At 33.9% G+C, this 14002-nt stretch overlaps 1 protein-coding gene and 1 long non-coding RNA gene across 4 annotated transcripts in view; one reads left to right on the plus strand and one right to left on the minus strand.

Annotated features, from left to right (window-relative positions):
* The window catches only part of LOC105338218 (PR domain zinc finger protein 1), a 39213-nt gene extending 25383 nt beyond the window's left edge, over window positions 1-13830 (minus strand). Inside the window, exon 1 of one of the 2 annotated variants that reach the window (XM_066070845.1) lies at window positions 13626-13830. In XM_066070845.1, the coding sequence (XP_065926917.1) occupies window positions 13626-13758 (133 nt within the window). In that variant the 5' untranslated portion in view covers window positions 13759-13830. Of the gene's footprint in view, window positions 1-9609; window positions 9845-13625 lie in introns of those variants that run through there. The other variant, XM_011443221.4, reaches the window with a different exon arrangement.
* Window positions 233-7150, plus strand: LOC105338217 (uncharacterized). Of its 2 annotated transcripts, none has more exons than XR_010709145.1 (3): window positions 233-398; window positions 4659-4866; window positions 7006-7150. It is a non-coding gene; the product is annotated as an uncharacterized lncRNA (long non-coding RNA). The 2 variants fall into 2 exon arrangements; XR_010709144.1 differs by lacking the exon at window positions 233-398 and adding an exon at window positions 481-607.
* Window positions 13831-14002: the final 172 nt, after the last annotated feature.

Consider the following 14002-nt stretch of genomic DNA (forward strand, 5'->3'; position numbering starts at 1 on the left):
CAATTTTTTTTTTCTATTAAAAATTCTCATTTTCCAATAAAAAATTTACCTGATTTAAATAAAAAATCTTTCTTACTGCATGTGAATTTTTGTAATATTTTTGCTTTTTTGTTTATTTAATGAGAAGTAATTAAACAAACAAAGATTAAATTGATTCTGATTATTTATTTGGATTTCTTCATCCTTTACGGCCTCACAGTGGGTTTTGACATCATTTCCGTGACTGATCAAGATGATGCAGGGGGGAGGAGTCTCTCATCACCTCCATTAGTCAAAGCCTCAGGTGAAGCGACACATTGATGGGGGCAACAATTCAATAAGAATGCAATGCACACTCCCTCTCTGACCAATCAAATCAGCCGATAGACTGCTATACACTTAATTGTGTATTTCAACAGGTAAAAAGAAGGGAAGGGGGGGGAATGAAAAGGAGTGAGAATTTTTTTTTTTTCTGTTCAAAGGATTTGCACTCTGCATGCATGTAGATGAAATTGACGCTTTCATGATTAAAAAACAACTTAGTGACAAAATGCGTAACTTCTCGACTACACTGCAATCCTCCTATTGTAGGCTTAAAATCTCCCCCGTGAATGGTTTCCGAGCGGAGGTACGAATAACCATTCTCTTTAAATCCCCGACTGTGAACCTCGCCTTTAAGACTTGAAATTAAATTTACTTTTAGTTTCAATTAACCCCAATGTTTATATCTTAATCTTGAAGTTTTCTCACTTTTAATCCCCATGAAGTGAAGTCATCCACTGTCCGCTTAATCCCCAGGATTAAGTCTTCACGAGTGCGTATTGTTGGAATACACATTAATATGCTTATGTGTGCAGTACCTTCGTCTCTCTCGTTTCTCAGGAAAAACCATAAATTCTCTCATTTTGAATGGAGGTTGTCTAACTGGTGTATCAAATGAAAGACTTTAGACAATGAGAATGAATTTAACTTTTTTAATAAAGAAATACCAGAGTTCTCATGTATGAAAATAAAGATTTAAAATAAGAGAGAGATAGTTAAGATTAATTCTTTACCTCTCTTCAGACTTTTTTAATTTCGGGCGAAAGTATTGAGTGTTCAAAAATTTATCTATAAATGTCTTCCTGACTGTGATTTTAGAAACTCTGCACTCCGTGAAATCGGAATTATTTTCGGATGATTTTTATCTGTTATGTGCAAGAATAAAAGCAATACTTTGAAGCTCTTCTATTTCTGCAGGTATTATTTTTCACCCCTTTCTAAATGCATAAATCAGATCGAATGCAATGTATAAGATAATCAGCACATGGACAAAAAGCCATAGAATCGTAGAAGACGTGACAATAAAAGAATTCATTTCCAGATAAAAAAAAAAATGATACTCAACATAACAAGATAAACGCAAAAAAAAAAAAAAAAAAATTCCTTCAACACAGAAAATGACATCAAATCCCTCTCAAAACATGTATGAACTTTTGATAGGTGAAAATATCTTAAGTATAGGAGATAAAAAAAACTTAATAGTTATCTAATCTGTGGGGTAGAGGGGGGTGGGTATTCATGGGAAACCAACACATTTCATCTTATTTCTGTCGGACTGACTTGCATGGACTTTATTTCTGATAGTGGCCAAGTACCATGAGGATCGAAGATTAAAATTTTGTAATCTCTAGACTTTGACTTCGAGGTTTTTTTTTCCCTCAAGGTGGCTATCTTTTGCCACAGTATATAGATAATCTGATTTTCCCTCAATAAGTTCCAGATTTGGATAGCGGGCACACACAAGGAGTACTTTACTGGTCAGTTAACAAGCACAGGTGAATCGAAGCCATACCCACCCCCCCAAAACACCTGTTCGCTGAGAGTGAAGAAGACCCAAGACAAGTTTGTTTTGACAAACATCCTACAACATCAAAGGGCTGGGGTTTGTTTTTCTTTGGGGGTCTTAAAACAGTATTAGGTTACAAATCTTTTAAGGTGGATTAGCACCCTGTCTTTCTTCATTATCATATTGTAAGAATTATTAAACATCTCCCCTCTTTCTCCACTCTGGTTACTTTACTCACAATGAAAAAAAAAATCTTTTTACTTATCTTTGGGATTTTCTTTCTTTCTTTTTTTTTTTATCAAAAACATTAGCTCTCTTTTTAAGCCAATAATTTGCTTAAACATGTTGTTATAACCTTTTAAAATGTGTTTATTTAACTGAGGAGAATGGCTCCAAATAAGTCATTCAAGAGCATTTGCAACATATTTCATGATATGACGTATTAAAATGTCAACTGGAAAAAAAATTGACAGCTCCTTTGAAACAAATGATCTAAAATTGGGAATTTTCATTCAATTAATGTAAATAACTCTTTTCCTGATGGCTGGTAGCTAATAATTGAAAATAAACACCCCAAAATGTTTTATGTTATATGCACATGTTACCAAACTACAAGATCCAATTGGAAAAGTGAGTGCAGTTTATCAAATATTGATTATTGTTATTCTTTTGTTGCGATACACAACTTTTATACAATATTCTCCTGGCAACATGTTTCCTTTTTAATGAGTAGATATTTGAAGAGTTGGTCAATAATTATGATAAATAATTCCCAGATGTTCATATTGTATGGTGGTAAATTTTTAATTCACTGTCCAAAACATAAGTAAACACTCTTCTCTCACAAAATTAATTCTTTTTTCTTTGCTGCAAGTTGTTTAAATATTTATTTTTAAATAGTTTTGTGTGGTCCTCAAAATACTACCTGAAGAACTTTCTCAACTTTGACCTTCACCTGAAATAATGACCTTGGTTCAAGGTCATTTGACACACCAGTACCATATACCTAAACAAATTTTTAATGACCATCATAATCCTTTCAATTCTCTGCACATGTTTTTAGGTTTTGGACCAAGTAAAATTCAGGTTAATACGAAAATTCATCACAGTGATCTGCCTTATAAAAAGGGTTTTCGACCTTAATTTTCTGCATCTAAATAATTATATAAATCAGTTATCAAAATTCAAATAAATCTAAAATAAAATGCTTTGACATCTCATTTAAAATTTTATAACTTGTAGCTCAAATGAATGGAAGCATTTTTAAAGGTTAATTATGTAATTCAAAAAATCAGACCAATAAAAAAAATAAGGATGAAAAGCACTTGAATGATAAAAAGCAAAGTAGAGCCTATCTTTGACTTAGCTAACACTAAAAGAAAAGTTCTCCTTTTAATGTCCGATGAAAATCTGTTAGATAAAAATAATTTTTTTGCTCCTTTCTCAATAAAAATCCTCCAAAACACATAAATACTTAGGAAATTACCCAGAATACAATTATGAGTATTATCTATGGATGGGGGTGAGAGATGATTTTTTAAAGACAGTTTTTTTGGGGCTTTGCATTGGTTGGTTATGATAAAGTGGACTGTAAAATTTTGACATTTACGAGGAACCACATGACACTGTGGAGACAAGATCCCTACCACACACCGTCGTATTATGGCTTGTATCAATTAGCGTGGTGATTTACGAAAGATATCGTATCTCCTATACACCCAGTACTTTTTTCCCCCTCCGAAGTAAACCCGATACACCGATATATATATAATTTTTTTTTTTATATTTCGATAGAAGTCATTGGCTTTCTTCCTTCCTGTGCTGTCGAGCTTCCCCCTTTTTTTTTTTTGCCATTCTATTTTTCCCAAGAGTTAAATGCTTTTAGCGGCAGATACTGACAATCGGTGGCGACTGTTTTATTAAGCTCTTGAATTTCTCAAACCGACTTTTATTTTTTAACAAAGATTAAATTTACAGCCCTCAATGAAATCTTGCTGATTTTCTTCTGAAAAGACTCCCCCCTTCAGAATTTTTTTCTCTTTTAGCTCTCTCATGTTTTCCACAGCACGACAATTGTGAAAACCCCTCTTTGTCGAATAAACCCCCAAGTCACTCAGGTTTATATGATCATCTATTATATCACTTTCGATAACCCATAATTATACTTTCTCCCAGATCCTCTAACTTTCATCCTGTTTAAATATTTGGCAATAACACTGTCTCCATTATTCAGGCAAATGTTTAGAGTATTTCAATTGAACCTCAGAATAGAGGGTGCCATCCTTGAAAAAAAATTTCAAATGACCAGCCATTTGGATATATATGGCATGCTAACATGCAAGCTCTTTTTTTTTTTTAGACCGCATGACCCTGGTATGTATATTCAAGGAGGCAGTTCTTGAGTTTGTGCACTTTCTATATGTGTCAAGAATCAAAAGCTCTATATTAATAAATCAAAAATCAATTTTTATTCTTTCATAAATGGGTAAACATTATTAAATTGCATTTCAAAGTGCAGTGGTACATATTTTTGGTGCATAGAGAGGAATAACTCTGTTCAGTTCTCTCATGTTAATGACATCAATATACATTTCCGAATCAGCCCTATTTTCTTTTCAAGATGGACTAGCTTGTTTAAACTGCAGATCATTGTTTTAGTACCTGCTATCTCCGCAAACCCCGATAAATCTTGCTCAGGTGAAATAACGGCAAGTCAAAGACATTGTATGGGCTGTTTAAACAAAAAACCTTCATCTCTTAAGACAAAAGAATCAAGACAATATTACATTTTCGATTTTCAATAACTCTAATCCACTAAAAAATGTCTTAATCCATCTCTTCGTGTTAATAGGTTTGTGGTTATTTCGCTGCCCCATTCCTCAGTAGAGGAGAATCGAGGACTCGACAGTCTGCTCAAGTGTGGTTTTCAGGCAGGACCAGGTGGGCTAGAAGTTCTTGGCCATTCTCCTTGGAGTGTCGCAGACCACTCTCCCAAAAAACATAAAAGTATCAATATCATTTTTATCTGATGGCTTCCGCAATATGAACAAACAAACCAGGTGAGTTTCTGTCATATCGGGATATTTTCTCTCCCCTCCAAAACGAAATCAATTAGGTTGGCTGATAAGGTCTCCCGAGAAACTAATGTAGAAAAACAACTTTCCGGAATGTCCAAGTACTTGACTGCGGTTTGGAGACTGGTGAAGATGCGAGATCGTATGACTCGGAGCATGTAAAACGCTCGGGAGACCAGGAGATGAGGACTCACTGCCGAAGCTTGCACATCACCGAGGAGAGTGGAACACGGATATGTCGCTTCCTATTGTTTCGCACACAAAAGAGCTCTCCAACAGCTCCGTCGTGTTTGTTTTGTCTGGTTTTAATGACTCTGACTGAAACAGATTTGGCTTCGGCAATTAACTCGGGTTCTAGCAATGGAGAAATTGAATTCTCTAATTGATGCCGAATGTTTTCACCCATATATAGTGCGAGTTAGAAAAGGAATTAATGCGACACTTTGCCACCAACTCCCAATAAAAGTTAACCTTCCGTAAAACCCTGTTTATGTTTCAGAAGCATTTAAACTTAATGATGCACGGAGCATTTTTACTGCAACTTAGAAAACTTTAATCACCATTAACTGCATTTGTAACTTTCATCACACAATAGAATACTCTAACAAAATAAACTCATTCCCCTATTCTAAAAAAAAAAAAATCAATTCAGCAGTTTCATGTAATTCATAATTTATCTTTTCTGGATTTTTCTTACACTTTGTTAAAGTTGAAGCCCATTTGGAGTTTAAGACAGTTGAATGCTATCTTATGTGAGTGATAAAAATTTTGCCTCTTGTAAAAAATTTAAAGATCCCAAATCGGCACTTTATCAGAATTTATATAAGAAAGCACTGTCGCATCGCACATCTCGCCTGATAAAGTTTATTTTAAATCTTTTCAGATAGGGTTTCTGATAGGCCATTCAGGATCATGTGATCAGATAGGATAGAAAAAATACAATGTGTATGAACTTAACTGCATCAACAAGCACAAAAAATTTAGCATTCTGATAAAAAAATAAATAAATAAATTGAATACTTAACTTGTTGTTAGAACAATGCATTGTTGTAAAATTCTGAACAACTTTTAACAATCATTTGACAATGTTCATTTGAATCAAAATCAGTGTTCTAGCAATGAATCATCATTTTATAGGATTAAAAAATAAATTTAGTACATATGTATTCTCAAAATCAAAAAGTAAAAGATTTCAAAGTGTTTGATTATAAAACTCATTTTATACTGCATTTTAAATATTAAACTTAAGATTTATCAAAGACGAATCAGCGAGACACGAGTCTGAATGACTAAATGAAGTCCGTTCTCTTAAAGAAATCATCCTATTTCAGAAAATTAAATAATCTGCCATTTGCTTTATTAAATTTTGTTTCAATCAGCTTATCGCTGATCTGAAGATTTTCATAATTCCGAGTAAATGAGTAAAACGTTCAGTTCACCACGTAGGAAGAACACACGCTACAGAAATCCCCCTACCAACGAATTGAAAGATAATCAAAGGCTTTCCCTAAAAATCATCTTTCTTTTTAATTTCAGATGTTAATTTCAAAAGGTCATTAGTCTCTTGTACGTTCCTACGGAAGAGGAAGCCTTATCTGTTTATCTGTCCAGCCTGAGTGTCTACGACCCCCTCCCCCATTCGTAATCCCCCACCTGTTCCTCTCCCCCCTATACAAGAATGATACGCAATCGCGATACACATTTGAACAAAATGCCAAAGAGAAATAAATATACATCATCCCTGGGTATATTTTTTATTATAAATGTTTTCTGATGCTATTTGTTTTGTGCTATCTCGGCTTCGATCTGAGCCGATTTCTGTTGAAAATTGGTCGTCCCACTGCAGGGGCCTCGTGTGTACTTTCATTTTGGTCGTTAGTTCCTTCCACACTGTCCGCTATAAACAACCCCGACGCGCTGATCCAACGAACGGCGCTTATGATTTTTTGGGGCGATAACGTAATGCCCCTATATACATCTTATCTCTACACTTCCTCTCATTTTTTTTGCATCAAAGTCAAAAGTCAAGCTTGAATTAAAGATAGCAAAATAGATTCTGTTGATTTCTTGATATTTGTAAAAAGATTTATTCAGTTCATAAAGATAAACTTTCTTCTTTTCTAGGCAGGCAGCATCAGCAGGCCCTGTATGCGAGTGCAAGAGGCACACCGAATGGATATTATCAGATTCGTTAAATTGTAATTGACCAGAAACTGAGTTTTTAATAAAAGAAAAAGAAAGTGGGGGCAACACTCCGATAAAGAGGGGATCTAGTTTCATTTTTGTTTAACCGGTGTTTCTGCACTGAGTTGGATACAGTGATGATGATGCTAGAATGCCTACAGAGAGAGAGAGAGAGAGAGAGAGAGAGAGAGAGAGACAGAGACAGAGAGACAGAGAGACAGAGAAAGTCTCAGAGAGAGAGAGAGAGACAGAGAGACAGAGAAAGTCTCAGAGAGAGAGAGAGAGACAGAGAAAGTCTCAGAGAGAGAGAGAGAGACAGAGAGAGAGAGAGTCTCTCAGAGAGAGAGAGAGAGAGAGAGAGACAGAGAGAGACAGAGAAAGACAGTCTCAGAGAGAAAGAGAGAGAAAGAGAGAGATTCATTCTCAGAATACATAATTATGTAAAAATGATATTGAAACCGCTTTTCATTTAAAATTTCTACATTCAAAACATTCGAAATGCATTTTCTACCATTTGTGCAACTTAAAAGACTTCTCATTTACTCAATTCTTAACATGATGGATGAAATCAACAAGTTTTCCACACCTAGTGAATTGTGTTACATATATGGCACTGTTATAAAAGGCTCATTTCAGAAGTTAATAAACAGAGATTATATTCTTAAATGGATATTCAATTCACCCGATTAAGTTTCACTGAAAACTTTCGTAGGCAAATGCCCCCCAAGCGATATAATAGAAACATTTGCACCGGTGTCTGTCGCATGCATTGAATATCAGATAAGCACTGCGAAATGCATTCTGCAGCCTCCAATTTGGATACAGTTGTAAGGAGATATATCTTGGGCGATACAATATCATCGGAGAAAAAAGCATTCATAGCAGGCTGCTACCAAAGAAGAATCAAATGGGCAAAAAATAAACACCTTGCTGTAATTCAAGTCTTGGAATTTCCATGATACGATAAGTACCAATGCATTACGATTTCTTTTTTCTAAAGAGGATAAAAAAAAAGAAACTAAGTGCAAAAAGTTGAAAAATTTGACTTTCACCTGAGAATTTTCAATTTATCACTTTATATGGCTCTTTCTCAAATGCCACCTTAGGAGCATCCAAATTAGTGATTCAGAGTAATGTATTAATAAGCTTTAAAATTTGATTGCAGTGCATTTCAAAAAAAAAAAAATTAAACTCTTTAAGTGCACAATAACAATGGCTGTTAATGAATGGGATTTTATGGAACAATGTTATTTGGACACTGTTCAATTAGTTGTTTGTCAAAGTAAAATATATTTTCCTCAAAAAAAAAAAAAACCCTCAATAAAATCAAACTGGAGGTATGGTTCACCTTAGCTGATAGAATTCATTCCGAGATGCCATCTCGCACTGCCCGACAATACTAATTGAGACACTAATATTAAGCAAGAACAATGGTCGACAGGGGCTCCATTAAACGGCCTTATCTGATGAAACGTTTTATTTTACTGATCCTGGGCAAGCAAAGGTTCGAATTTGGAAGCCCTTTTGTCGCAGGTAGTGAACAATCAAAAAGAAACTAGATCTACGATCTTTGAGAAACATAAGCAACAAAGTGTTTCAGATGGGAGGTGATAAAACAAATTATCATAGCAAGCAAATCAAGATATATATTATAAAAACTTCCAAGTTTAAAAGGACCTCCGAAAAAAATATGCAGCTTTCAAAAAGACCAAAGGATCGCCAACATTTTTTTTTTTTTCCATATACTTATCTAATTCTGAAATCCCTTTACTAATAAATCTATAGAATTTTTAACTGTAATTGGGATTGTTTTAGTTCAATGAAGCAAAGTTTCAATGACCTTTCTTTATACTGTTGACATTGGCAACGTGAGCTTAAAATACTGTATCAAAATTGCCAAGTTCAAGATTGTCAATGAAATTTTAGGAAGATTCAACAATTTCTTTTGGCCAGGGGTAAAAATTCTAATGCACTAAATAAAAAAACTAATTTCCATCTGTTCATAATCATTTTGAACTTAAGAAGGGATTCACTTTTCCCACCCCCTGGTAATATTTCTTAATATTCACATTTTCCATTTTCTCTTTCATCATAATTTCCTCTATTAATGCTTCCTCTTTACATTATTGAATAATCCCACCCTTTTCCCCATTTGAATTAAGGAGGATAACACGATTTCCCTACTTAGAATCTTTCAACTTTCATCATTATAAAACACTTCCCTCCCCCCCCCCCCCCAAATCAAAACTTAATTGATTAGTTCAGGTCTTATTCAATTCCATACACCTCTTTATTCAACCTAGCTATAAAAAAAAACTTTCCCTCATTTTCAAGTTCATCTGATAAAATTACAACCTCTTTCCCCCTTTTACACAGATTTATAAATAAGTTCTATAAAAACACCCCTTAATCTGTTTTCATTTAACCCCTCCCCCTTCTTACATATTTCCACTTTCCTTCATGAAGTAAAAAAAAATTAACTTTTTGTTTCACCTTAGGAGTACTGTGATTAAATAAAAGAAAGTGACAAATAAATTATCTGACCTGTTTCTGTGTTACTAAAATCAGAATCACTCGACTTTTCAGATTCGTTGTCCGAAATGTCTGTCACATCCACATCAGAGGCAGCCATAGCATCAGGCATCATAAAAATTCAAATGCTCTCAATGGCAAAGAAAACAATTTTCTCCTAAAATCTCTTTGTCACGGCTTCATTAAAAGAAAAAAAAAATCTTCTCTTCTTGAAACTTCAAAAAAGAAAAACTTCTGAAAGGTTGGATGTGACTTGTGAAATTGTTCAAAACCTTTTAAAGTGGAAGCTGCATTTACTAGTGGACTTATACTTTGTTTTTGGGAGGGGGAGGGGGAAAGAAGAAAGAAAGGAGAAAGAAAAAAAAATAGAATTGAAGAAAGAGGGGGCATGAACAATAGCGGTGTTTCTGCATCGTGTGTCAACTTTTTGTCTCTCGACAGCCACTCAGGTGTGATCGAGATGCAGGTTAAATTTCCGAGGACTTTTGTCGCTGCTTGCTCCGATAGATAGATGAGTGAATGGAAATTGACTCGATGCATTGTAGAGAGAGGACAAAAAAAATCTCACGATGACAAATCAAGGATCATCTTGTTAAGGCTTGCAGAAAACAGTTGCAAGTTGCTGGGAAAATAAATTTAATCAATCTATGACTAAAGCCTGTTTAATTCCAGCTATGTCTTTTCAAAAGTCAATGAAAATATTTTGGTTGAGTGTAATTTTATTCTATTGTATGGCACAGGGTTTTTTTTTTTATAAATAAAAACATTACACTCGTCTGCTTCTCTCTTATTTAAAGCCATTGGAATAGCGACACTTTCACAACTTTCGAGATGGGACCATATAATTATTTGTCAATTTGGTGCAAGATTAGAAATCCAAGCCCACTATTTTCCTGCTGCTAATTTGTGAGGAGTCACATTATCTTACACAAAAAAAAAAGCTGTAAAGAAAAAAATTCCCAAAGACTCACCTTTGCCGAATTAAATGTATTTAACATACCTTTTAAATTGTGGCGTTATCAAAATGATAAGTCTATACAATGAATGAAAAGAAGAAAAAAATAATAATAACAAAAAAATTTTAACATGTTGTCATATTTCCTTTTTCTTTTATTCCAATGTTAACATTTGGGTCACTGAAGAAAATCAAAAACGTATATTCCGTATTAAAAATGACCTCTTTGAAGTTGAATAAACATGTACCCTTTTACGGTGCAAGCCACAAAAGAAGACAACCCAATCCGGTAATGGTAATTTATCACTCTTAATTTCAATGAATTCAACAATGATTGTTCATAATGAGAAGTGTCTGCTTTGACTTTAAACATCAGTAAAAAGGCATCGAATTCTCATGAAGAATTCCTCAATGCCAAATCCATTTTGAAAATTGAAATGAAACTTGGGGAGAAAATGAGCCCTATTATGGAGATGATATCAACAGCTTTCAGAAAATATGACAGTTAATCTTCGCCAATTGAAGAGGGATTACTTTACTGTAAATTACAAGTTCAAGGCATTCGAAAAATTTAACAACCATCGGGTTCAGAAAAGGAGAGTTAAATCCTTTTTTATTCACAGACAAATTGATTGAAATTAGCCAGTGAAATTATTTTTCTGTAATTATCTGTTTTGACAACACCGTGGGCATTGCATGGAAAGGGAAGACCCGATCGAAAAGACACTGTCAGTGTGTTACACCCTTTTTTTCAATACTCGCAAGTTCGCAATCTTTTTTTTTAGCTTTCTCTCTTTCACACAAATTACCGATATGAAGAATCACAACATCAGTTAAATACCTATAATTATAGATATATGGGCAAATTTCAAAATTTGGCAAGCTTTATTTAACACATTGATAAAAAGAGGTACAAAAATAATTTCAACCTTTTACTAAAGACTTAGTTAATCTGCATGAATGGTTCATTTTGAAAAAAAAAAAACCCAACAACCTTCGATTTGACAAAACAGTGATTTTATGCAATTGGTCAATTACATAATTGCAGTGATGGTTATGAACAAGCAAACATTAGACTGTCTATTTAATAGCTTGTGACAAACCTAAATATGGTACATGTAAACGAAATTGAATCCAATTTTATATTTCAAATTTTTTGCTAAAAATCTCTCTATTTCTTAACATTCTCGTTTTCGACTTTTCAATTTTTTTTAATACAATAGTTTCCTTTATACCTGATGCCTCTGGTGGTGAAAGAAAGAATCAAAAGAGAAAAATTTAGCCGAAGCATCAGTTTTTATGGGGGTCTAAAATGGTAAAAAAAACAAATATTGTAGTAGATGAAATCTTGTAAAACATTATCATTTCCCATACCAACATCAAACTTCTACTCTCAAGTTTTTACCTCATACTGTTCAAAACAAAGAGAACAAAGGGGCACAGCAATGCCAAACTTTTACGGGGATTGAAATATCAGAGTCCCGATTTTGAATTTCACAATTTTTTGTGTCTTTTTACAGTAAGATATCAGAGGCTATGATCTGCTATCAAACACTGTTGCCCGAATTTTAACGTACATTATTTATTTCTTTGCACCTTCTTTGCTTAAAGCGAAAAAAAAGTATGCGATGATTGCGATTGCTTTCTTTACTTTTAATTGCTGGGACCAAGTAGCACCTTCTACGACCAGCAAAAGACAGTATTACATTCCGACGAGAAATCTGAATCGGTTTCGTGCGCTTAAACTATAATGAAAAGGGGGATAACTTTGCTGGTCATTTGTATAATGTATTTATTTTTTTCCTCTGCCTTTTATTTCAGGTGTAAGAAAAGTGCTTGCATTTCAACATCTCACAATTTCACCATAAATTTTCGTCACTTCAAGAAGTAAAAAAAAAAATTCAGGTGTTTTTTCAAATTCAAATTTTCTTTTAATGGAAAAAGGTATTTATTGAGCAACGAGGAGTTGAAAAATCACCTTATTGCGACAGGCAAAGAGGTAAATTGTGCGCAGAGCTGAAATCGAATCCGATGTGCATTTTCAAGTCTTGGTAGAAGTGCGTAAAGGATGGTGAAATCCAATCACACGTTTCCTATCTCCAAAGCAGCCCAGGGACAATAAATCAGTCCATTTGGATACTAACTTTTAAGAACAGTTCACGCTTTTAAGGAATTCTCTCATGCACCTCAAGGAAAAACAAGTCAAGATTACAGGGCCGATAAATTTCTTGTAACATTTTTCACTCTTAAAGACCCCAAGAGATCGAGTGGTAGATTTTTCTTTCATGCTGAAAGAGAGGCGACGGGGTGCGTAGGAAAATTCGCTACACCTATCCTCCATATACACTGACTTTTTTTCCCATTGTATCATCTTGCCACCTGAAAAGTTTCACATCCTTTCTATAAACATAACACTGGACTTTTCTCTTTATAACTCCTGACAAGCCAAATAGTTTCAATTTTCACTTGTTTTAATGTTTTTGAGTGCTGCCTTTAAAAAGAGGTACATCGGCTTTAGCCATCACTTCACCATCGCTAGTGTCGGATTTTCATTTTTTTTGTTTAGGAGAAAAGCAAAAAACTTTGCTTGGCTGGTTAAATATGTTATTCTATACTCTATTTCTGTTCAAAAGCTCTGTTTTTTACCTTCTTTTGAAAAAAATTAAATTGAAATTCAAAAGAAACAACTTTAGTTCTAAAAAGAAAATATGGGAAAGTTTGTTCTCTCTATCTTGTCTGAAAGATATTGCAAAGTTGCAAATCCAGAGTTAAGATGATAAGAACTTTTGAAATTTAAATTAATTAGATTAGTAATTTAATTTAAGCTAAAAAGTAAAAAAAAAAATGTGATTTTTCTTTCTAACATGATTGTTAATTAACAATTTGGATCATTTTTTTTTAAATTTGAATAATTCAAATTTGAGAAAAAATATATGATGCTACATTCACTTCCCAAAACCTCTCTCTCCTCTCTCTCTCTCTCTCTCCTCTCTCCTCTCTCTCTCTCTGAGAACACAATCATTTAAAAATAATAAAAATTCAAATTTAAAAAAAAAAAATCAACTTGACCTACTTGTTGTGTCTTCTTGGTGGACCACGGGGTCATTTTCACCCGGCAACTGACAGCCAGTCATTGTTTTACTCAACATTCGAATTTCTCTTTTTTTGTTTTCTCTTGTCACCAAGTTCTTAATATTAAGAACCATCAACAACAAAGTTGCAGACCTTATTACTTGGTGAATAAAATTTCAATGGTACCTTCTTCAGTTTCTTTAAGCTTACTAATTAAAAGAATGTATAGAATCTTAATTTTTTTTTTTTTGTATACAGAATGATAGATAAAAGTCTCAGCTTGCATGAAAGAACATGAACAGAAATGGGTAGCAGCAATTGTCTCTTCGATTTGATTCTTTTGTTATCAAGCTGAAACACTGATCAACTGTAGCCATA

Source organism: Magallana gigas, chromosome 9 (assembly GCF_963853765.1).
Source record: "Magallana gigas chromosome 9, xbMagGiga1.1, whole genome shotgun sequence".
Classification (NCBI taxonomy): domain Eukaryota; kingdom Metazoa; phylum Mollusca; class Bivalvia; order Ostreida; family Ostreidae; genus Magallana; species Magallana gigas.